Raw genomic sequence first — 25485 nt, 5'->3', positions numbered from 1 at the left:
GGCCCTGGGGCTCCCTCCCAAATGGAGCAAAGATATATGTCTTGGTGATTAAGGGCTGAGCTAAAGTGCTTTGCTTTCATCCCTCCCACACATCCCAGCCTGTCGAGGCTGGGGCCAGGAGTGACCACTCACTCCCAGTAGAGTCCACTCACCTGAGGTTGGGGCCCAGGTGTCCTGGACTGAGGACTGCCTTACATGCCTCGTGGGGAGAGTAACACTAGGCAAGCTGAGGCAAGTGACGTGGGAATGTCTGTGACCCCTAGTCCTGTTTCTATGTCCAGATGTGCAGATTTCAGCGGTTTCACTATATTCTGCAGGCCATGCTCTGGTCAAGGCTAGGTTGATATGCTGGGACAGGTCAGGGATGTCACTCATCTGGCACAAGCTGGATTTCACTGAGATTTTTTTTAAAAAAATTTAATGTTTCTTTATTTTTGAGAGACAAAGACAGAGACAGAGCATGATCAGGGGAGGGGCAGAGAGAGAAGGAGACACAAAATCCGAAGCAGCCTGAGATGTCAGCACAGAGCCCGATCCAGGGCTCAAGCTCAGGAACTGTGAGATAATGACCTGAGCCAAAATTGGACGCTCAACCGAGCCACCCAGGTGCCCCAGGTTTCCACTGAGATTTAAGCCCAGACTCTTTCCCTGGGGAGGGTCCCAGCTGATCTGAGCCATAAAAGTTTGGGAAAAGGGCATACTCGAAAGCTCCAACATCAGATCGGGCTTCAAGGCCATACTCACGAGTCTCCTGGAGGGAGTGTCAAAGAAACATTGCTGAGCAGCAATGGATGATTTCAGAGGCCAATGACAGGATGTGCACCTACTAATATAGGCCATGCACCAGGGATCCTCTTAGCACAGCGTTTTTTTTTTCTATCCAGAGAAGGATGGAATGAGGAGAAAAGCAGGGCTTTTCTTCTTGAGAAATGCTATATGAACAAGAGTAGAGTTTATGCTCTCGGGAAAGGGGCAGCAACATCCCCACTGAGGAAATGCAATAATGCTCAAAGATGATAACTGAGTTGAAGAAAGAGCTTTTTACAATCAAGCTGGCTCCCCTACCTGCTGCCTAAGTCATTTTAGGCAACTTGCTTCATTCCGTAAGCTTTGGATTTTGATCTATACAGCAAGGACTAACAACTTTCCTGCTTACCTCCACAGCTACTGTGTGGATTTGGTCAGCTTTTGCCTGGTTTTGAAAGTGACTATATGAAAGCTATCATTAGTGCTACTTTTGTTAAGGCTACTTGAACTTGGCCTCTCTCTCCTGAAACTAATATTACACTATATGTTAACTAACTGTAATTTAAATAAAAACTTAAAATAAGACTACTTGAACTTGGTATTCACACATTCAGTCTCTAAGGCTCAGTTCAGATTGTGTCCTAGTTTTAAAACAGTAAGAATGAGCTAGGAGAAAAAGAAAAGGCAACTGGCAACTAAGCTGAGGGAGGTCAGGCTGCACCCAGCCGATATCACCAACCTGACCCTCTTCATATCACACTTGGGGGACTTTAGCATTGTGGTCACTCTGGGCCGTGAGAGAGCCACTTGAACCCCACTTCTGCCTGCGCTTCCCCAACCCAAAAGCCAGCTCAGACATAGGTACCAGGTAAGACTCAGGGCCCAGGATAAGCAATGGGTGGATGTCACAGAGGCCCCACATCAAAGGATCCTTGTCCTGCTGAAGCAGTACTCTCTCAACTCGGACTGCACATTATAATCTGGGATCTTTTAAAAATTCCAGTGCCTGAGCCCCCATCATGACCAAATTAAATTAGAATCTCTGGGAACAGGGGTGGTTAGTTTTCATTTGTTTTTGAGAGATTTCTAGATGATTCTAAAGTGTAGGCAATATAAAGTGTAGGCCTTAAACAAACATGGCCAGCTAAAAAGCCACAGCATAGGTCTCTGGAAAGATTCTAGCCAGAGGCCAGACTCAGGCCCATTCTAATCACTGGTCCATGTTCTCTCAGCCAGAGTGAAGGAGCAAGAAAGCAATGAGCTTATGGTAAGACAGGGGAGGGCAAACCTATGGGTATATGTGAAGGTAATTTATTCAAACAGAGGACCAGCAATTGTGTTGATTTCCTTTACCTTACTTTGTTTCCTATTTGGAAAGGCATCTTCTTCATGGCCCTCACCATAGGAGGAGTGTCTCCAAAATAAGGTCTGGCATCATCATGGTCTTTCTCACCTTTAGTGAGCACAGGAGGAAAAGCCACCATTATGAGGGAGTGGAGAAAGATCTGGGATGCCACTGTGTGATGACCCAAGTGTCTAAGGTGGACTTTGTGAGATCAAGCTGGTATTCAAGGTAGGCAGAGGAGCCCCCTACCACTCCAGGCCCTGCTGCTAGGTCCTGGCAAAAGGCTTCTCAGATCGTTTCTCTTGGTTGATGCAGGCCCTTTTTCTTTGCCCATCTCCATTACTAGAAGGGGATCCTGCTTAATGAAGAGATGTTGGCTTTGTGGCAGATGGCTTGGATCTCAGTTGGCCCCAGGCAGCTATTACCAGCTCCTTTCACCCTCTCATAAGGATACATCTAAGGAGCCCAGGCCACAAGAAGTATGCCCACCCAGTCTTGATCCCTGGATCCCTCAGAAGTGGATCTTCATTCAAATTTTCACAAATGCTGCAACAGGTGACTGTCTGGCTATGCCCCCTCTTTCCCTGAGGGACAGTGGGAGGGGAGCCTTCACAAGGGCTCATAATAACAGCTATCATGAATTTGAAGACTGCCAAGATTTCCCCCTTCCTGACCTTGGGAGGGAGATTCAGGGGAGTCTGCAATACCCTGTCCACTACGAGACTGGGTACACTCGTTGTCTCCCTGCTACTAGAGCTGCTACAGCTCTTAGCTGTAATTACAATTCTTACTAGATTCTTACAGGGGAGGGACACAAATGGAGGAAAAGAGACAAGACCAAAATAGCTCTCATCCCACATTCTAAACCTCACAGGAGGGGTGCCATGGTAAGGGCTGTTGGATTTCAAGCAGCTAGCTTGGCTGTACTAGTCACTGGCTGGCCTCTGGCTTGTTAGGTCACAAGCAGAACTCGGGGCCCCTACTGCACCTGTTTGGATGCCAGCCTCAATCTCAGCCAGAGCTACAGCTGGCTGCCAAGCTCCTGCGCCCATACATGCAACACTTTTGGAGTCTCCCTGTCAGAACTGAGGCACCACCAAGGCACACAGCCCAGGAAGGGACAATACCATGGGACTGGGTAGCAACATTAGTGAAGCCACTGAATCTTGCTGGCTAGTGGCAAGCTCACATGTGTGGCTCTCCATTCTAATACCCCTTTCTCCTTAACACTCCATGTCTACACCAAAGCCATTAGGCCTCAGGGATTCTCAACCAGAGACAATGTTATGCCCCAGGGGACCTATGGAAATATCTAGAAACATTTTTGGCCATCACAACTGGGGAGGGATGTTATTGGCATCTATTGAGTAAAGGCCAGGGATGCTGCTAAACATGCTACACCACACAGGACAGTCCCCACAACAAAAGAACGGTTGACTCCAGACCTGAAGTGTGAAACTATGAGGGTCAGCTCCACCTTACCTGGGATCCTCTAGCACTTCCAGGTATTCCCATCCTTCCTTGGGGATATCCTGAGGGATGAGGCAAATAATGGATACATGATTCAGTGGCGTCCCTGGTCTGTGGACCCTGTTAATCCTTCGTAGGCAGAGTTGGGTCAGCCATGGACAGGTGGCAGTTCTAGTTTGGAGTTTTTATAAATATGGAAGTCATGCATGAAACCCCAACCATACACCTCTTCCCATAGAAGCTGTAGCCGGAGATCTGGTATGCAGCTTTAAGCAAGGGAGTCTCATGAGGGCCTTGTGGCTAAATCAGACCTCTGGTCTGCTGGGGCTGCTTGAAAATTTGGGTCCAGTCTGTGGTCTCCTGAACTGGCAGTTGATACAGCAGGGTTAAAGCAGGCAGCTGACATTCTTGCTTAGCCCAGGGCTTCTCTGTGACAGTGAAGGTCAAAGCTGTCACCTTCTTTGTTGCAGTCACTCCATTAGCTTTCTTGCCTCCAGGGTATCCTACCCCCAACCCAGTCCCCAAGTGCTCTGACAAGGTCATGGTGACAAGGAAAGACATGTGTTTTAATAAGTCATGTACTACTCCATCACCTCCAGTTCCCAGCCTGGAGGCAAGAACTGCCAGCCTAACTGGTCTGGGGCAGATGTTGGACCAGTGGAAACTGCTCTCCATTATGGTATGGGTGGAAAGATTATTGGATTTAAGGCCAGGAGAACTACATTCTAGCCCCAACTGTACTAGGAACTTGTTGGGTGACCTTGGACAAGCCACCAACACTCTCTGGGCTACAATTTCCCCATCTTCTAATAGCCACTCATCAAATCTAGACCCAGAGCAAGGGTGTGTGTGATTAGCAGTGGCTGGTTCAGTATAGGGAGCTTTCCTCCTCCTGCACATTCTCTTCTGGGAGACTCCAGTGAGGGTCTTCGGTGAAGACCAAGACCAAACTCATCTTCCCCTCCCAACCTGGCTTTCTCTCCAGATTTCCTGCCTCCAAAGGCACCAAACACCCAGGTTTGAAACACTAGTCATCCTATTCTGTCCTTTCTTGGCTCATGTATTTAGTCACCAAGTTCTATAAACTTTTCCATCAGGTGGTCACGGTTTCCCATGCCCAACAGTGCTCTAGGTTCTCATGTCTGGATTACTTAAGCCCTCCAAGTTCCCAGGCTCTAGTCTCTCCTTTCAACAGGTTGTACTGCCAGCTTCTTCTTACAAGAGCCAAGCTTTGACCAGGCCACTCTCCTACTCTGCAACCTAGCAGGCTTCCCACTGCCCACAGCCCAGGGTAGACACCAGACTGTCTTCCACCTAGCACTTGAGGCCTTCTACACTCTAGACCCAGCCTGACTTGAAGCTGCAAATTCCTATTATGCATCAGGATGGATGCTTCCTATGAAATCTTCCTTCCCTGACCTCTCACTAACCCCCTACCACCCAATAGCTCATTTAAATTAAATGACCTTCTACACATTTCCATTACCTTCTCAGCAGCACATGAGACTATCTCCTCCATTCAACTGGAGTTCAACTGGGTCTTATTGGTCTCAGTATCCCAACTGCAGTTTAATCAGAGCTACAAAATGTTCAGGCAACACCCAGACAGGAAGTCCTGCTTTCCAACTAAACAGTGTGTGGACCTATGACTCCAGCCATTCCTCTGGCATCACTATAGCAGAGACACAGAACTGAGGACACACATGCAACTCAGCCAACTAGATGACTAGAAGAACACCTTGCCCCAGTGCAGAAGCCACAGGACCAGGAACCAAGGCCCAGAGGTATAAAAATGGAAAATAACCTCTACGTGAGGGTGCAGGCATTCTGACCTCAAGGAATACTCAGCTCTTCCATCCCAAGCTCCTATGAGGGCATCCAAGCCCACTTAAGAAGGGACATGCGCCATCTCCTGCTTCCTCTCTTGGCCTGCAAAGTCTTGGCATGCACCCATTTTGACCTTGTGCCACCACTTCTACATCCCAACCCCACCCCCTTGCCTACTTCCTTTTCCTTTTGCTGGGGCCAAATATAAACTCCTGGGCAGGAAATGCCTTGAAGGAGCCTGGCCCCACCCTAAGATCCAGAGAAAATTGTCTCTTATAGGAAGAAAAAATGAGCCTGAGAGAAGTAGCCTCTTCAAGAGGGGTTTGTTCTCCCTCTGGAAGCCATGGGACACAGGCCTCCCTGGAGACCTGAAGCCAAAGGGAGGGCTGTGATTCTGAACATAAAGGAGAAGGCAGGGGCCTTGGCTTTGTGGGCAGGGGGTGACAACATGCATATTTAGGTCGTATGGGGTGAAGGGAAGGAGAATCCACAATGGTGGCCTAACAGCTGTGTAAAGTCTAGAAACATAGAGGTTTTGGGTTACAGAGGGAAGACTAACAGGCTAGCAATCTGAGAATGTGGCTTTTAGTCTTGACTCTGCTACTTCTTAATTGTGGTTGTGTTCATTATTGATAACAATATTTATGATAGTGAATGTAATTATTAATAATAATTAATATGAAACACTAATATTTACTGAGCACCTACTATATGCCAGGTCCTGAGCTAAGGACTTTACACAGATCACATTGGGCAAGACTTAACTTCCCTGTGCTTCAGTGTTCTCATCTGTAAAATAGGGATACGATTATAGCACTGACAACATGAGGTTTCTGCAAGTATAAAATAAGATAATAATAACAACAGCCAAAGGGTACAGAGTCATCGTTATGTTCCAGGCCTAGGTACTTTTTATATGGTTTATATCAATGAATCTTCACAACACCCCTGTGGGGTAAGTGCTATATTTCTATTTGACAGATTGAGAAAACTGAGGCCCAGAGATAGCTAGTGACTTGCCCAAAGTCAGCAGCTAGGAAGTGGTGTGTCAAGATGCAAATCCAAGCAGTCTAGTTACAGAGTCCTCCAAGTCCACCAAGTTAGAATATTCTTCATTAAACAGGAGAAATCATGTTGGCCATAGATACAAAAAACATATGCTAGGATTTTTGTAGTATGAACCCTTGGCCTGAAGTAACTTCCCATCAGCAGAGAAGACATTTGACCATCCCACATCTCATTTGGTCCCCATGACGGCCCTGTCCAAAGCAGGCCTACTGCACAAATGGGGGATCTGAGGCTACAAAAGGTCAACTGGCTTCTATTGTACTACAGATGGGGGCCAGGAGCCTGCCTAGATGACCATAGCCATCCTATTAATCTGTTCCCATGTCAGTCTCTCTAGGCTCTCCCCTCCAAATTCACTCCTACTTGGCTGTGCACTTATTCAACCAGTATTACCTGAATAGTTAGTTGGTGCTAACCACTATGCTAGGCACCGAGGTCTAAACCTGAACAAAAGCCAAACTCTCCTGGAGTACCTGGCCAGAGCTGCTACCAGGCCCATACTTCCCAAGGAGGCAGAAACTAAGATGGGCTGTCCTTTGAAGCATTCCCTGGAGCTGGTTGGGTGGTAAGATAGCATAGAATGAGCTCAAAAGCAATGGAGCTGACAGCAACAGTTACAGCTTGGGGGATGGAAGTCTATAGCACCCAAGGGCCCTGAGGTGGGAACACTGTGGGGGGGCGGCTAGAACTTCTGGGCAAAAGCTTACCCCTCCACATTCCCAATACCAGCATGGGCCACACCAGCTGGAGGGGGTCAAAAAGTTAATCCAGCCAGCCTCCTGCTTGCCCCTAACTACCCACACCTTCTAAAAATATTTTTTCTAATGTTTATTTTTGAGAGAGAGAGAGATAGAGCATGAACAGGGGAGGGACACAGAGGGAGACACAGAATCAGAAGCAGGCCCCAGGCTCCCAACTGCCAGCACAGAGCCCGATGCATGGCTGAAACCCATGAACCATGAGATCATGACCTGAGCCAGAGTCAGACACCCAACCAACTGAGCCACCCAGGTGCCCCAACCACCCACACCTTCTAAATAATGAAATATGGTTGTCAAGAGAGCTCATTATAATGTCTATTTTGTCCTGGGGCACCTGGGTGGCTCAGTCGGTTGAGCATCTGACTTCAGCTCAGGTCATGATCTTGCGGTCTGTAAGTTCATGCCCTACGTCGGGCTCTGTGCTGACAGCTCAGAGCCTGGAGCCTGCTTCGGATTGTGTCTCCCTCTCTCTCTGCTCTTCCCTTGCTCACACTCTATCTCTCTCCCTCTCTCAAAAATAAATAAACATTAAAAAAATTTAATGTTTCCCCAGTGCTGGAAGGTGCTAATCAGGCAGACCTACTGCTCTCAGAACCACCTCCCCAACCTTCTCCTGCACACCCTCCCCCAACTGTGCAGCTCTGCTATAGAGCATCAATACCCAGCCCTTTGATTTTCTCTCCTCTCCATCTGTCCATCTTGGTGGGGAGGGGGCAGGCAAGGACCTAGGGACTGCTGCCCAGGAGTGACTGATCACTGGTGGGTACAATAAGCTGTCAGGGGCAGAAGGAAGGCCCAAGTCTCAGCTCTTGCCTCCTGGCCAGGCAACTGGGAAACGGAGAAGAAGCATGGTACTGTTGCTAAGGGTGTGAGTGGTAGAGTCAGCCTGCTTGGGTCCTGATCTCAGCTCCATCATTCCCTAGCTATGGGACCTTGAGTAACTTCTTCATTTAACCTCTTCTTGCCTCTGCTTCTTCATACGTAAAATGGGGATGATGATAGCAGCACCTACCTTACAGAATTATCCTGAGAGCTAAATAAGGTCAAATGTGCCAATACCTCAGAAGAATTTACTATTATTATTGGTGGATCAGGGTTACTAAAACCTGTTGCAGTGCCACAAATGCCACTAAAGGAGGCCAGAGGGAGGGATCCCTATAGGTGGGTATGGCCAAGGAATGCTTTTCTGGGGAAGGTGGAATCTGAAGTGACAGAAAAATCCAGACGTAATGCCTAGGGGGCAGCATGTTTGAGCACTGCACTTCCCCAGGTCATTGAAAAACAGCAAAGTGACGAGGTGGCAGAAAGTACTACTAAACAATAATAATAGTGAGATTTCTTTTTGTATTATGGGATTTAATACTCAGCAACCCCATGAGGTAGGTACAGATCTCCATTTCATAGCAGACAAAATGGAGGCTCACAGAGGTTAAGTAATTTGCCCAAAGTCACCCAGTGCTGTTTATACCAGAGCCCCTGCTCCCCACCATGACACTTTCCTGCCTCAAGCTCCATGTATACAAATCAGCATGAGTTTTGCTTCATCTCCACTCTGGCCCCTTTCCCACAAGCCCCTCTACAAATGTTGTTCCGATTTAAAAAGCCCTGCTCAGGTAGGGGCTGCTCAGGCCAGATGTCTGGGGCCAAGCGCTTCCCAAGCTCCGTGCTCCTAGCCCCAGCCTGACTTGACCTCAGCCTGGAGCAGAAAAGCTGGCTGCAAGTGCATGTCTCACACCTCAGACAGGCCAGCCTTTGGCCAGCCCAGATAAAGGACAGGAAATCCTTGGCCACCTCCCCTGGAGATTGTTCCCTCTACCATGGGAACAGAGTTGCAGCCTGGGCAGAGGTTCCTCTGTGGTGAGGAAGCTGTTGAGTCAGCCCCAGATGCCTTGGCTGCCGGGTGTGGTTTAGGGGAAACAGGGACGGCTGAATATCAGGAGACCTGGGTTCTAAATCCTCCCTCCTTGGAGACCATTCCCTTCCCCTTTCTGGGCCACAGGCACATATCAACAAGGATCACACTGCTTATCTTACTGGGCTGCTCTAAGAACAGAATGGAATCACAGAAGTGAAAGTGCCTTGGAAATGGAAAGAAATGGGAAGATTTATTGTTGTCATAATCATCAATTGCAGAAGAGGAATGGCTGAGTTGGTATTTCTCCCTGTCCGATTCACCCTTCTGGCCCTACTGTGGGCATGGCTCATACTCATTTCCGGGTTCAGTGCTCCTTAAAATATCCCCTTCCCCCCACCTCCACCAGCTCAAGGGAAGAAAGCAAGTGGCAGGAAAACAGGATATACCGGCAGACCCCACAGAGTACACTGCAGTCAACTGGTCAAAGGTAAGTACCTCCTCTCACTAGGCTTGCCCTCTGCTACGAAGACAATAAGAAGAAAGCTCTAGCCTCCAATGGCTCCCCAGTCATGAGAACTGGCTGGACCTGACCAACAAACAAATCAGAGAGCTGCATAAGGTGCTTGGACCCAAGACTCTGGGGATTCACCTGTTAGTCACCAGAAAAAGATGATAGAGAAATCTTATAGAAAAGTTCAGGCTAGAAATAGAAAGAGGAAAGTGGCCATTTCCCATTCCCAGGGCCACAAATAGTAGCATGTGCAGAAGGCAGTAACGAGGCTGGGAAGGGGACTTGCCCCTAGTACCTGGAGGAGTACTTGGAGGAACTGAGGCTGTTTGTCCTAGAGAAGATGCAGGAGGACTTGGATTCCAACCTCAGACCTCTGAAAGTCAGAGAGGACAGTGGCTAGGTGGTCCCAGGGGGCAGAGCTGGGATCCAGCATTATAGAAGCCACAGAGATACAGAGTTCAATCCAACATAAGCAAAAACTTTTGAATAGTCCATGAATGAAAGCAACTGCTTTGAACATTGTGCTCCCATGTACTGAAAATGAGGGAACAAGAGCTGCACAAATACTTGGCGGGAAGATCTAGGTTCATAAGGATAGTTGGACCTCTAAAGGCCCTTGTCCCCTGAGCTCTGTCTCCTTCCTACCTCTGGGGTATTATGGGAGAAAGCATAAAGGTGACTGGGGCCAGCTAAGCCCTTGGCCACTTGCCACAGAGACCCGGGATCCCAGGAGCACCTTAGGTTGGCACTACCCACGGAGAGCAGGTCATTCATTAACTTGTGGCAGAATGGGTCAGAGGGTAGCCGCTTGGGACAGACACAAACATGGGGAGGGGGCTCGAGAGCAAACTGTACAAAAGCCCATGCTCAAGGAAAACCCAAGCTCTGGCAGTTCAAGGCCTGGTCAGCCCAAACTGACCAGCCAACTGGGAATATTTAGTGACCAGGCCTGGCAGAATTTAAAGCCAATTGACCTGGATAAGCAAAAGGTTTTGACTGGGCATGCATAATTTTACAGGTGGAATGGAAAACCTGAGAGACCATTGAGTCCACGCCACTTGCCCTGATGATTTTAAAGATGTGGAAACTGAGGCACAGAGAAAGCAATGTCTTCTCTAAAGTCACTCATGTAGAGGTAGTTACAGAGAGGCACAACCAGAAGCCAGGTTTCCTGACTCTATAGTAGGCTTACATGGTTCACTAAATGTCGGTTCCTTTTCTTCTCACTGAAACTGCAGAAAACTGCTTGTGGTCCAGAGCTTTCCAAACTGGACCTGGCCTGAGCCTTCCCAATTCCCACTGTTTGTCAAGATACAGGCTCTTGAAGGAAGGTCTCCTCCTCCACTATGGAGGCCTCAGCCTTACAGCAGCAGCGTGGCTGACAGTTCATGTCCTTGCCTTGTGTGCGGGGACCCACAGCTATACTCAAAAGAAACACATGCACATAGCCCCACTAACAGGGAAGATCCTTTGGGTGGACATTTCTTGCTCTTTCAAATTGACATTAGGGGCTCAGGTGCTCCTGGAAACATCCCCAGCCCCTTCTGACTATGATGCCTAAAAATCCCCCTTACCCCAACTGCCCATCTGAATTCCTATCAACTCAACTCCCTGACTCTCTCAATACCACCCAAATGAATGTGTGTCCTTCAGCAATGTGAATAACAACTTCTGTTTGCCCAAACGAAAACAGAGGGACAGATGTTTAATTGGCCCTGGAAGTTCCTGTTAAAGAATGTTTGTTAATGTATTCTTGGAGGAAGTGAGGGTTAAGATGGGATCCCCTTAAGGCCTGGGGTAGACAGGGAGTTAGTTAATGGCCATCCCCAGAGGTGACTTTTCAAGGTGGTTATTATGTGGCTCAATCATTAACCAAGCAGTGGCAGGACCCCAGGCTTGTTGGAAAGGAGCCACTCCTTTCCCAAGGACAGCCCAAGAGCAGGAGGCTGCAGCCAGGGAGAGCACTCATGGGGTCTTTCTGTCCCTTTCACAGCCTGCTCTGGGGCATTAGGAAGAGAGACCTGGATGAGGGAAGCTGTCCCTCAGCTCCACATGGGGTGGAGGAGGGCTGGTCCGGATGTGGAGGAAGTCAGCACACCCTTACTGGGGTGGAGGGAAAAAGGAGACAGTGAGGGTTTTTATCATGAATGAGAGAGGAAGCTCCAAGCTGGGCCTTGGTGATTAGATGACAAGCTGGGAAAGACGCTCATCCTGAATGCATCCTGTTTTGCTCCAAAGTGGCCTCAGGAGAGAGGGAAGGGGTCAGGAGGAAAGAATCCTCCCAGGAATTCTCCCAGGCCTGCTGACCTCAAGCTCCTGGGTGGCCCTGGAACTGGGGAAGCAAGTGGGAGAGTTTACCCCATTTACTGCTAGAGAAGCAAGGCACAAAGTTTCCACAAGAAGATCCCACAAGTCAGCCTCTGTAGCTGCAGCCCCAGAGACTGTGGCCAAGTGTTATAAAATGAGGAGCTAGGGCTCCCTAATTGACTTTCCCTGGGCCTCTCTTCAAAGGTTCAGCTCAAATGTCACTGCCTTGCCTCCGTCAGCCACCTTCCCCTCAGTCAAAACCAATGGCTCCCTAGTCAGGCTCGCCAGGGAAAAACAGTCCCCTCAACAATTGGAAATATGAACACTGTCAGGATATTTGACAGTATTAAGGGGCTGTTTTAGATGTGCTAATAGTACAGTGGCTATTTTTTATGAATCCTTATATTTTAGAGATATATACTAGACTACTTACATATAAATTGATAAGATGCTTTGGGTTTGTTTCAAAATAACAAGAAAGAAGGTAAGGAGGTGGAAGTGTTAATAGGCAGGATTGGTGATGGGCTAATGGCTGTTGCAGTTGAGTGATGAGTACATGGGGCCTCATTACACTAATCATCTCTACTTTTATATATGTTTGAAAGTCTTTGTAATAGTCTTTTAAAAAGTTCTCACTGAAGTAAAGATTTAGTATGACATACTCATTATTTATGCCAGTAACCCCCAAACTAGATGGTAATTCCCTGAAGATGAAGGTTACATTCTTTGTCCTCTACAAGACCAAGCCAAGACTGAACTTAATGACTAATAATTTGTATAGAACTTGGTAGTTTACAAAGCACTTAGCCATGGATCCCCTCACTTAATCCAGTGAAGTGCAAAGAGTGGGGAGAAACCAAGAGTCTGACAGGTCACGAATGGAACAGTAGAGCTTGGATTTAAACCTCATATATTCAGGGGCACCTGGGTGGCTCAGTCAGTTGAGCGTCTGACTTCAGCTCAGGTCATGATTTCACGGTTGGTGAGTTTGAGCCCCGCATCCGGCTCTGCTGACAGCTCAGAGCCTGGAGCCTGGTTCGGATTCTGTGTCTCCCTCTCTCTCTGCCCTCCCCCACTTACACTCTGTCTCTCTCTCAAAAAAAATAAATACATAAACACTAAAAAAAATTTAAACTTCACACATCCAGCTCTCAGTCCCCTGTGTTTTGCCCCATACCTCCCTGGACCCCTGAGGGTCTGAGGAACTTAACATCCAGTTCTACAGTCCCTGAGAGTTGGGGTAAACAGGAACAGCAATTGTCCACAGGGACAATTGTGTACATGTGAGTTCCCAAGGTGGAAGGCTGGGAAAGAGGAGACTCAACACACAAACACAGCATTTCAGACTTGTGACAGACTGATTCAAGGACTGGTCCTCACTCCTCATATACACACAAACCAAGATTTCAAGTCACAGGTGAGAAAAGCCTTAATAAACACTTGACACCAGCAACTGTGTGCCCAGCCCTGCGCTCAACTACTTTGTTTAGGGTTGCAGGATAGGGGAGTTCACACTTCCTATCCTAGAGCCCTTGCATTTTTGAGATCTCTTATCTCTATTTTATCTGATAACAGATTTGAGATCTCTTATCTCTATTTTATCTGATAACAGCCCCCCAAGAGCCCAGGGGCCTGACACTTGATCTTACCCAAACTTGAGGCCCAAAGAATAAGTTCTACTTTATTCAAGCCAGAGGCAATTCCTTCTTCCAGCCAGAGACCCCTTGCCCCACCTTCTTGAGAAAAGTGGGGGCACAGTCTGCTTTTCTTAGGACTGGCATCCATTGAACCTGAACTTTTTCCATGGCTAGAACAGGAAGCTCCAAGAGAGTCCTAGCAGAAAAGCACAGGCAGCTGCAACAGCACCCAGATTAGAGACTCCATCCTCTCCTCCCTTTGGAACTTCTTGCTTTTGTATTGTTGCTGGTATTCCTATACCACGCTCCAGGGGCCCTCTGCTCCCTCTCCAATCCCTATCCCTAAGAATAGAATTTTAAAACTTCAAGAAGACAGAGTGGGTCAAAGTTCAGGCCTCTTTGTGCCACTTTCTTTGCTCCTATGCTCAAACTCTGGAGGTGTGCTTTAATAAGGAAGGCCCTTCCATTGGCCCTGCCCAACTCATGCTCCACTCTGCAGCAGTCACTCAAGATACACAGCTTCTTTGTGCACCTTCTGCCCCTCTTCATGCTCTAAACACCTCCAGATATCTCTCAACAATGTCTTCCCCCGCCCCAGATGGGGGAGGGGAGCTGCAGATGCACAGGGAGGTTTAGCATACTTCCTGAAGAGTTGCTTAAGAGGTGAACAGAAGGCAAGCGAAGAAGGGAAACAGGATTCTATCCATGTGGTGTTTTCTAGCCCTGGTTACAGGGGTCCAGGGAGCAGAAATTCCAAACCCTAACCCTAGAACAAAACTGGACAAAGACTAAATCCTGAAAATGAGGATCAAGCCCAGAATGTCCACTGATATGGTAGCTGTAGTTTTAGGGTAAAAGAACCACCAACACCCAACACCATCATAACCATCACACTCTTACCCACTTGCTCCATCAACCATTCATAAACCACCTGCAGCCATGCCTCCTTCCTTATGCCCTTGGACACTATGCCTTCCCATACCCAGATAGAAACTGTCTCTTCTTTATTCCAGACAGATGGACGTGTGGAGAAGATTCAGAGAGCAATAACACAAGATGGTGGGTGGTGACAGCAACCCCTAGGATGGAGACGGGAACAGGTCTCACAGTAGGAGTCAGGGTTTGAAAATAGCCCTGGTGTGATTCATCACCCTCTCCTCCTGGGTGGGCAGACCTGGGTGCTCCAAGTGGGATAGAAACAAGCCAGGCTTCTCCAGCCCAACTTCTGTAGTCCCGGCTCTGAGTTGGCCCCACATTCAGTCTGGCTGTTGTCCTGCTCACCCTTCCCACCACTACTAGTTACAGGGGGCTTGGCTGCATATCACCACAAAGATTTCCATCTGAATAGTTCCTGTCACCCCAAGCATCTCAAAGACAACCTTTCACCATGTGACAAGTCACCAAATGTCATGGAAGAGACTGGCCCTTGCGATACTAAAATGCAGCCCACCACCTGAAGTGCAGTTGAAAACACTGTGGCCCCCAGAAGTAGCATGACTCACCTAAGGTCACATGAATTAGTGGCTGAACCCCAGTTTCCTGAGTTCTAATTCAGTGCTTAAGTTTACAGAGTCTTGGGGGAAGAGAAATGGAGAAAACCCCAGCCTAACTAATTTGAAAATCCCAAAAACTTCCATTAAAAGACCTTTCGTGAGAGCATCTGTAATCCAAACCCATTTTGGATTTCATGGGGAAACTTGGCCCTGAAAGATGCGACTTCTCCAAAGGTTTTCACTTGATCCCTACAGCTACCTTAACTACCAGGAAAGTCTGGAGCATTTCTCAGAAGGGAAGACAGTGGCCAAGGGGAAAGCCCATAGGGCCGGACTGGGGCTTTCTGGAAATGCCCTCAAAAGCAGAGGAAGGAAAAGGGTAGGCGAAGTGGCGCAGAGCCCAAAGGCCTGCCACCCCTGCTTGGTTCCAGTTCCCCTCCAAAGCCCCACAGCTACGCCTTCGGACTCTGGCCAGGCCCTGGATAACAGGCAGAAAACCTCCTTCTACTACCAGACTTCCCTGGGGAGAAGCGCTGCCAGCCGGCTCAGGGGGTCCCCCAGTTTCGGTGACTCCAACCCCAAATCCCAGGGCGGAAGGTGGCTGGGCTTGCTTCCTCCGCGCCTCCTGTGTGTGCCGCCCAGCCGAACCGCTAGGAGCGGGGGCCGGGCCAGAGCGCGCCCGAGGCTAGGCCGGGCAAGGGGGCCCAGGAGGCCCTGCTGGTCCGGATTTCTCCCTGCCGTCTCCCCAGCTCCTACCTGGAGGCCGCGTCCACTGCTTTGGTTCAAGACCCTGCCAGTGCGCAGGACGTGAGTGCAGGAGGGACTGCTCCGTCCGGGGCACGCGCGGAGCCTAGGGTCGGGCGTGGGTAATGGTGCCAGCCAGAATAGCAGCTGCCGCAGCTGCTTAGCTGTTGTCAATCTGAGGCCACTTTCGGCGCAGGTGGGGAGGGAACGGCAGCGAGTTGGGCGACAGGGACGCCCCGCCCACCTACACGACCTTCGACCAATGAGGCCGCAGTCCGGCCCATCGGACTCCCCCAAAAGTCGCCCAAATTGTGGTGGGCGGGGCTCTGCCTTCTAGCTCCTCCAATAACCTCGCCGCTGCCTCTTCCTCAGGTCACACCGCTAGTGAGGAGGGGGTAGGCGGGGAGCAGTCAAGCCAGAGCTAGCGACTGAAGGTGAAAGACAGAGTTGGCCAGGCGCACAGTTTATTTATTGGGCTCTGAATGTGCCTGGTACCATATGGGGGATTTAAATACATGTGCCTTGTAGACGTGAAGATTCAGTGGCTTGCTGAGGATAATTTATAGGGATTTCAGAAGACAACTTCAGTGAGATCTCTGATTAGTACGGACAATCAAGAGAGAATCTTGGACATTAAATATGTGAGCAGGAAGTTGCCATCCCCACTTTGCTCAGGCCCCAGGATTCTGCAACTTTCCCACTACCCCAGCTCTCTGACTCAAGTCCAAACACTACCCCCGCGGGGAAATGCATGGAAAACTTGGAGCATATACATTAACCATGGCAGACGAGGGCTCCCAAGAGTGTTATCAGCAAGTACCATCAGAGAGTTGGTTTAAATTCGGTAAGAAACAGAGTGTTAAGATTTGATCTCTCTCTTGCCTTTCCTCACAAAGCTCCAATACATGTTCACAACCATGATTTCACTGTTGAATTGAGGACTCCTATTAGCTGGGATTTGGAGTACTCAAGGTGCCATGCCATCCAACTACCATCCTCCACATTTACAAATACAGAAACTGGGAAGAGAATACTCGCTCATCTTGACCCACCAAATCCATAGCAGGGATAATACCTGCACATGGGTTATTTTCTCCATACCTAACAGGTAGAAAACAGGCTCCACATCCATCTAATTTGTTTGCCAAAGTACCCAACACAGATGAAAGCAAAAATTCATGTTTCTTGGGACAGCAACTTTCTTAAGGTCACCCAGGCAATGGCAAAGACAGACATAGCCCCAGGTGTCCCCCTACTGTCTGGTATTCAGACTCATTAGAATTATCCCACCTTACTTACCTACTGGCCTTGATGAGAATCAGAGGAGAAATAATGAAGCAAGTCTACCTCCAGTGTGCACACCTCCTTTCCTCTCAATGGCAACACTGGAGCTGGCACTTTGTTTAAGATGAGTCATGTACCTGTGGGTCTTGGAGTTCTGTACAACAGAACTCACTTCTTGAAACAAAATCCCATCCAGAGTCAGGAACCACTATGATGGGTGGGAAGGTAGAAGACCTCCTTTCTGAGGCTGTGCTGTTATGTTTGTATGCATCCCTAAAGCTCTGAGTTGGAGCCAAACTTATCTTGCTTCTGGAAAATGCTAAAAGGATATCCTATAGCTTCCCTAAGGGCAGGAAACCACGTCAGAGCCAATTCCATCCACCTCATGGCACCAAGCACAGTGTCTACAGTAGTTTCTCAGTAATGTTTGTTAATGGATGAATGAATGTTGAAAGATATTCAAGGGACAACCATGAAGAAATTACATTCATATAGATAATGACCAAACCCCACTTACCTTTTAGTAGATTCATTTAACTAAATCAGACATGATGGGTCCTGAGACATCCAGTTCTTTTTTTTTTTTTAAGGTAATCAAACCGGAAAACTAAAAAAGGGAAAGCTACAGAAAGTACAAAAACTACAAAAAGAGCAAGTGCTACAAATAAGTAGAACAAGAGCTTCACATGCCTGGCATAGAGCATGTGTGTACTCAATAAAAATATCTGTCGAATGACTAAGTGAACACAATAGCCAGAGAAAGCTATAATCCTAATATTTGCCATGTACCTTGTGACATCGTAGAATGGCCCAAGCAATAAATAAATAGAAATGCATTTTTTAATGTTTATTTATTTTTGAAAGACAGAGACAGAGCACGAGCAGGGGAGGGGCAGAGAGAGGCACACACACACAGAATCTGAAGCAGGCTCCACACTCTGAACTGTCAGCACAGAGCCTGACATGGGACTCAAACTCATTAACTGTGAGACCATGAACTGAGCAGAAGTCAGATGCTCAACCGACTGAGCCACCCAGGTGCCCCCCCGCAATCAATCAATCAATCAATAGTCCAAACAATATCTAGACTGTTTCTTTGGGTCTTTCTTGATCTCCTTCTCTTACCCCATGAGTTTCAGAAAGGCAAGAACTCAGCCTCTTTAGAAGGAGATAGCTCACTCTCTTCATTCTTGCTCCCTGATCTACTCCCATGCTCTGACCTAAACCAGAGTCTTACATGGAACAAATATACAATAATGGTGCCTGGAACAGATGAAGAAATAGTAACTTTCTTTTTTTTTTATAATTTAAGTTCTTCTTTTTTAGTTTTTTTAACGTTTATTCATTTTTGAGACAGAGAGAGACAGAGCATGAATGGGGGAAGGTCAGAGAGAGAGGGAGACACAGAATCTGAAACAGGCTCCAGGCTCTGAGCTTTCAGCACAGAGCCCGACGCCGGGCTCGAACTCACGGACTGCGAGATCATGACCTGAGCCGAAGTCGGATGCCCAACCGACTGAGCCACCCAGGCGCCCCAAGAAATAGTATATGTGCTGCCGAAGCGAGCACTGCGCCCCAAGAAATAGTAACTTTCGATAATCTGCTTTCTGGGTTGCATCTGGAGTGGCTCTGGTGATAACTGGAGCCTTTAGGTCCTGGGTGTCCTTTTCCCACACACCCCCACTATTTACTGACTGTGTGTCATATAGTGCTGCTGCTGCTGCTGCTGCTACCTTGGATGCCAGCTCAGGCATTAAGCAGGGAAATGTAGAGTGCATGAGGGCAGGCTGAGAGCAGGTGGAAAAGCCGTGGGTACATGTATGCATTTCCATGCCCTATACATGGGGTTTCCATATTTCTACCACTATGAAAGCCCAGCTATGCCATACAAAGAGCAGTATGATGGATTCTGGAGCCATACAGCCTAAGAACAAAGGCCAGTTCTGGTAGGTATTTTCCAACTTTCTGTGCCTCAGTTTCCTCACCTGTAAAGTGTGGATGATAATCACAGTCCTGACCTTATGTGGCTGTTGAGTGGATCCACTGGGCTAAAGCACACTTAGAATGGTGGCTAGTACATAATAAGTGATTCAAAGTGTTAGATTAGTGGTGACAGAGGCACTGAGAAATGGAAAAAGCCCTGGATCAGAAAGTAGGAGAGTTGGGTCTACTCCCAGTTCTACCATTTTCTGGCTGTCACTGAGGGGGAAGTCATTGCACCACCAACCATCAGTTTCTTGGCCTATAAAATGAGAGTAGAGCATAATCCCTAGCAGGCAAAATTAAGACAATGGATGTGAGGATGTACTGTAAAGGGCAGGTGACAGGATAGCACTGAAGGTGTTTGACAGCTCAGCTTTTTTCCAAGGCCAATCATTCCTTTTCTTCCAGGATATGGCAGAGACAAACTCCATATGCTGTTACTGTGGGCCTCACTCCAAGACACTTGAGTCCCAATAAGTGCCTATCTGGACTTATAACAGCCCCCATACTCCTCCCTGCCTAGGAATGGGGATTCCTCAGGCTGTTGCAGCCACTCTGGAATGGCTGAGGGTAATGAAACAGGCCCTTCCACTACTCTTTTCCATGGAGCTAAAGGAGCAGCAGCAAATCCAGGGACCTGAGCTGAGAAGAAAAAAGGGGAGTAGGAACCATGGGGGGAAAATGAATTACACTTGGACCAGCCCCGCACAGCACATGACCATGGATGTCCTCACACTTGCACACACATTCCTGCATGCCTCATCAAAAGCCCACCAGTCAATCCTGGGAGGGTCAAGGCCTGCTCTCCAAAGATTTGGGGGCCCCCACCCAATTTCATGAAAGGGGGATACTGATCAGACTTCCACAACATGAGATAGTTACAGCTCATTAAAAAAAAATCCTCAGGAGCCATGCCATGGCAGAGGGGTTTGCACTAAGAGGGGCAGCCAGAGCAGAGCCAATGTGGGGAGAAGGGGATTTGGTAGTGGGAGGGAATTGAAGAGGTGAGGAGCACACAGGCACCTCACTGTGCATTGCCAAGTGGGAGTGAAGGCACAGAGCTATGTCCAGAAGAGCACAAAGACTCCCTCTCAGCCCACAGCCCAGGAGATCACTCTGGCTGTGCCCAACCCACACTCCAGAGTACCCTGAAATGGGGAGCTCTCTGCTGGGCTGAGAGCCCTGGGCTTGGCTGTCAGGAGAGCTGGAGTACAGGCCAGCAGAGTTTCAGAGATCACTAACTCTCTCGCGCCCCCCCCCCCCCCCCCCCGCCCAGCTCCAAGCTATGACACAGATGCATTTATTTCCTCTCCTGGAACTACTGAAAAGAGTGTGTGGTGCTACTCATGATGGACCTCCACATACTTGGACTAGGAAGCTGGAGGGGGAGAACCCAGGCCCACTCAGTCTCTGCCCCCCACTCTTCCCTCAATACCCAACACTCTGTCCCCATCCCTCCAACAGTCACTAGGCAAAGTGTCAGTTGATGGAGAGCTGGCCACCAGAATCTAACACAATAGACCCACTGAGCCATGACAGTGTGATGGGTCTTATTTCACACCAGGATGGCTGGCTTTACTGGTCAGTCTCAAAGGGGCTAGAGGTTTTCTGCTGCAGGCAGATGGAGCGCACCCACCATTCCCTCAGGGAATGCCTCAGTTCAAACGAATAGACGGGGGTCACCCTGGGCTGAGCAGTTGGTGAATCTGGCACAGACACCCAGAGCAGGATGTCCACTCCCACCCTCCCACTTCATTCCTGCCCTTCAGAGAACAGTCATAGTGTGGTGAGGAGAGATGAGCAAAAGCAAGTCAACTTCTAACACAAATCCCCTCGCCTTGCCTCAATCCCATGCACCTACAAACACCTGAGGCCAGAGGAACCTTCCTTGTACCCCTCAATAGTCCCCCCTACCTGACTTTGTTTCAGTCCTTGAGCTTTCTCCTTCCTGGCTAGGCTCAGTTTCCTCATCTGGAAAACAGGACTGGTTTCTTGAGTACCCTCTTTCTGTAACATTCTCTGCTTCTGTAAGCTTCTCTGTGTGTTCCTATAGGGGTGAGGCTCCCAGAAGCCCACCATCCATGCAGCTTCTGAAGAAGAAGGGAGTGTTGGGGGTGTGACAGCCCTCTGAGGATGGGGAGAAAGAACAGAGGAAAGTGAGAAAAAGGAAGGAGGAAAGCTGATGTGAAAGGCAGAGAAAGAAGGGAGCAGGTGCTGAGACCAAACAAGCCCAGAAGTCTAGAAACCTGGCCCCCACCTCCAGCACTGTCTCCAGCTCACCTAGTGGCAGTGGACACACAGAGCCTCTGAAAAGAGGCAGGATCCTGCCTCCTTTCCTGGGACTTTTCCACATGTCCCTCAGGGGAAGCAGCTCTCAAGACAAAACTGAAAGGGTAAAGAGGAGATGGAGTAGGATGAAAGGCAAGGGCTCTTACTTCCTACCCACAGGCTACCCCATCAGTCCACCATGGCCTGACCTCATGCTGCCACCAGATATAGTGTCGACAAAGTGGGACAGCTGCTGGTGGGAGGTGGAGGATGGGGATTAGCTTTCACAGGCCAGCCCAGAGCCTGGCCCAGTCCAACCCTGTGATTATGAGTCTCTAGGACTTGGTAATTTCAATTCAAGCAGACAGAGCCATCCTCTGGCCACCCACCCTGTCTATTTTCCGTGAAGAATACCCTCAGAGGCTCCTGGATGACATCAGAGAAGATACAGGATGTGTGGTGAGGCTCGAGGGCCACTCAGCTAAGGGTCTGGGCTCTTGTAGCCCCTCTCAGTGTGCCCTTCTCCAAACACAGCTTCCCCCTTCTGCAATCCTACACACACACACATACACACACACATGCGCGCGCGCACACACACACATTCTAACTAAATAAAAACTCTGAGCTGATCTTCAACCAGGGCCAGGGCTTCCCTACACACACACAGCAACCCATCAGTCAACATGGGCACCCAGGCACTGACAGGGGGGCTGGAGCAGAGAACAGAGAAAGTAGGCCCAACAGCCAGGGTGCCTGTCTTCTGGAGCTCCCATGCCAATGGAAGAGGCAACAGCAGCCCCCAGATAGAGAATACCCAACCCAGGCAGGTGGGCAGCCAGGTCACATCCCAGAGATCAAGGAGAGAGGGGACAGCCAGGCTCCCAGGTTGGACACCTGATATCTCTGGATCAACAGACCTCCAGGAAACACCAGGGAAGTAGCTTCTGGGCCCCACCCCCACCAAGCTTCCTGCATCAGGGTCCAGGACACTGCAACTCTGGCTTCTACCCTGCTTTTACCACTGAGGGGCTGTGTGACTTGGCTGAGAGTCTTGACCTCTCTGGGCCTCAGAGTCCACAAAGGTACAATCAGAGAGTTTGCTCTGAAGATTTCTGTGGGCCCTGTCCTGTAAATGTGTTCATGTTCCATGACAAACCCATTTCAAGAAACCCGACCCAGTTTGCTATTTCCACCCTACCATTTGGGCAGGACCAAGGGAGGACTTATTGGAGAAAAGGAAGGAGCAGAGCCTGGAAAGTGTTTTAAGTGCTCAGAGAAATATATACTTTTTCAATTTTTAAAAAGACAAAGTGCCAGGTAGTCTGGAAGACCCGCTGGAGTGGAAACAGGCCTTGGGGTGGAGCTTTAGGCAATTCAAGATGACTAACAAGGTGCTTCCAGGGTGGCTGGGCTGTGTCATGCAACAAGGGGACAGAGTGAGGCAATAAGGGTACCTTGGAGTGATGGGGGGGTATGGAGCTACCAGCTAGGTAAGTAAGACCCAAGGGTAGGAGACAAAAAGAGGGATAGAAGGACAGACAGTGGGATAAAGTAAAAATATAAGCAGAGTGTCAGACATATAGTGGGACAGGAAAACAGACAGGAGGGTGGAAGGCAGAGGCAGAGACAAAGAAAGTACTGGGGGAATAGGGGGTAAGGGACCTACCGTTTATTAAATGCCTATTGTGTGTTAACAACCAAAATGTTGCTCTTCTTTGAGTGGAGGATGAAGATAGAGGGAGAGAGGTGGGTGGGGACGAAGCCAGATGGACAGTTGGGATAAAAGGATGGGGCACCTTGAGAAAGAACAGCTGGCTAAGAATTAGAGGAAAGCCAGCGGGCGGAGATGGAAGGTCTGAAAAACGGAGTCTGCCAGCCAGAGGTGAGGTTCAGACAGACTGACATAGGGCTAGTAGATCAAAACGGGACTGGAATCAAAGATGAGGAGGCAAGGGGGACTCAAGTTTTGCCTAGCAGAGGGCAGCGCAGCGCCCAGGTTCTCAGCGAAGAAGTCCAAGCCTAGCCCTGACCTCCCACCCGTGTCCGCCCGGGTCCGCCCAGCTCTCTTCACCTGGTTTCCAACGCGGCGGGTCCCACCGGGTGCCCTTCACACCCCACGGCTTCCAGGACATCCGCGCCCGGGGCTTTGGGAGCCGCAAGGCTGACCCCCAGTCCCTCGCCTCAGCCTTGTATGCACAGGCCGGCCACTCCCAAGGGGAGCGCTGCGCCTCTGGTGGTCGCACCCGGACTGAGCCTACAGCCAGGGCTGCATCGGAGGGAGGGAGGGAGGGGCTGAGGGAATGAAGGCCCGGATTGCCCCACCCCCTCAGTAGCGACTAGAAAGTTCCACGCCCACACCTTAAGCAGGACGCTTCTCTTCTCTATCCTACACTGGCCTCAAGTCATTTAGCTTAGCTACGCTGCCTCTTCCATTGCCATCCAGCCTCCTCTCCTGGGTTGGAGTCACCTTTTGGCCTTTTCTACACTAGCCCCCGATTTGAGGGGTGTCTCATCACTGATCTCACTCCTTTTTGCTGTACTATGCCAGTGAAAGATAGTGGGGGTCTTAGCCACTAAGTCAGCCCCTCTACCTCCTGTCTCCCCCAAATCTTACCAACCACGTTACAAGGCATAAGACCTTATGCAACAGCCAGATGGAGAGGGGAACAATGGCTCCAGCCAGCTTGGCAGACTGACTCACTTACTGACTCCTCAGCCTCCTACATACCCTGCTTTTCACCACCCTTCCAGCCCCGTTTAATGTGTCTCTGACCAGAACAACAAGACCCTGAGTTCCAACGACACCTTGAAATCCTTCTAGTACCAAGAGTATTCTAGACCTTATGAGCAGAAGCATTCTTTTCTTACAGACTCTCTCTAGAGAAGCAAAACTGAGGCCCAAGGATGCAAATGACTTGGTCACCATGTCAGCAGGACAATGATCTCTGTTGCAGAGCTGTTTTGAAGATCTAAAGCTACTGAACATGGTACCTAGCACAGAGTACAGTCTCCATGAAGAAAGATTAACTTTTATTCTCAAAGAAGAGGATCTACCATGAAAAAAGCCTGGAACAGGACCCTAAATTACATGACTCTTTCCCTTACCCCCAACTTCCATCCACAACAAGGGAACTTGTATTCCCTTTTCAGCGATGGTGGGGAGTCTCTATCTGCCTTTGTTTACAATGGAGGGAAGGCAAAAAGTTGCTCTCTCAGACCTGGTCATTTCCACTCCACTTGTGGCAGTGGCCAGTAAGGAGGGAAGATTCTAATAGTGGTTCTGCACTAACTGGGCAAAGCCCGGGCCATTTTCCTTCTCTGAGCCTCCATTTCCTCATCTGTAACATGAGCATAATCCCATGACTCAACCAGAATAATGATAAGGGGATACACAGGTAAAGGTCACAGCCCCTTCTTCTACTATCTCCATACCTTGTGCCACTAGACAAGGGCAGAATAGCACCATTTGTGAGGGACAGGCTAAGAAAAGGAAGAGGAGTTTGTGAATTGATATGTGCTTTTTGCATGAGATTTGCACTCACTTTTCATAGACTCAGTGTCAGAACTGGAAAGGAATGAGAGATTAACATGTTGATCTCCATGTCATTCACCCTTTTCCCCAGGGTAGTGTTGGCACACAGTAGGTCTTCACAAAATATGGAATGAGTATATTCTTCACATGGGGAAGAGAACTTGCCCAAAGCCACACAGTGAGTCTGTTTCACAATCAAGTCAGATCTCCTGTCCACTCTTCCTTCTATCAGGCCATGCTACTTAATGGAATTTCCCCTCCCCCATATGATCATAAATCAGTGGGGAGCTCATTCCTCTCCCCCAGCACCCTCTGGTCTATCAGCAATCCTCATTCTGGATGAGCTAAGCCAGGGTAAGCAGCCACTGGGAGTCTGCTGTCTGTGTCCAGCTTGGTACTGCCAAACCTTTGACTTCTGAGTTTCCAGCAGCCTCTGCCTCAGGGGCAAGTTCCTCTCTGAGGAAAAGGAGGCCCCAGTCAGCTTCCTCCAAGCACAGGAGTTTCCCTTTTGCTCTCTGGTGGGGTGGGAGTGCAGGACACAGGCTCTCAGAGCAGCAGCCTAGAAGGAAGGGCGGCAGCAGCCATTTCCTACCCTGCTAAGGCATCTCCCTTAAGTCCCTCCCATTTCCTGAGCTCTGCTGCTTCAGCCCCAG

General features: G+C 49.1%; 1 protein-coding gene across 2 annotated transcripts in view; it reads right to left on the bottom strand.

Annotated features, from left to right (window-relative positions):
* Nucleotides 1-23494, bottom strand: part of STARD8 (StAR related lipid transfer domain containing 8) — a 45238-nt gene extending 21744 nt beyond the window's left edge. Inside the window, exon 1 of one of the 2 annotated variants that reach the window (XM_042974800.1) lies at nt 23372-23494. In XM_042974800.1, coding sequence (XP_042830734.1) covers nt 23372-23432 — 61 coding nt within the window. In that variant the 5' untranslated portion in view covers nt 23433-23494. Of the gene's footprint in view, nt 1-15777; nt 15854-23371 lie in introns of those variants that run through there. The other variant, XM_042974801.1, reaches the window with a different exon arrangement.
* Nucleotides 23495-25485: the final 1991 nt, after the last annotated feature.

Source organism: Panthera tigris, chromosome X (assembly GCF_018350195.1).
Source record: "Panthera tigris isolate Pti1 chromosome X, P.tigris_Pti1_mat1.1, whole genome shotgun sequence".
Lineage (NCBI taxonomy): Eukaryota > Metazoa > Chordata > Mammalia > Carnivora > Felidae > Panthera > Panthera tigris.
This window is presented reverse-complemented; position numbering and strand designations above follow the sequence as displayed.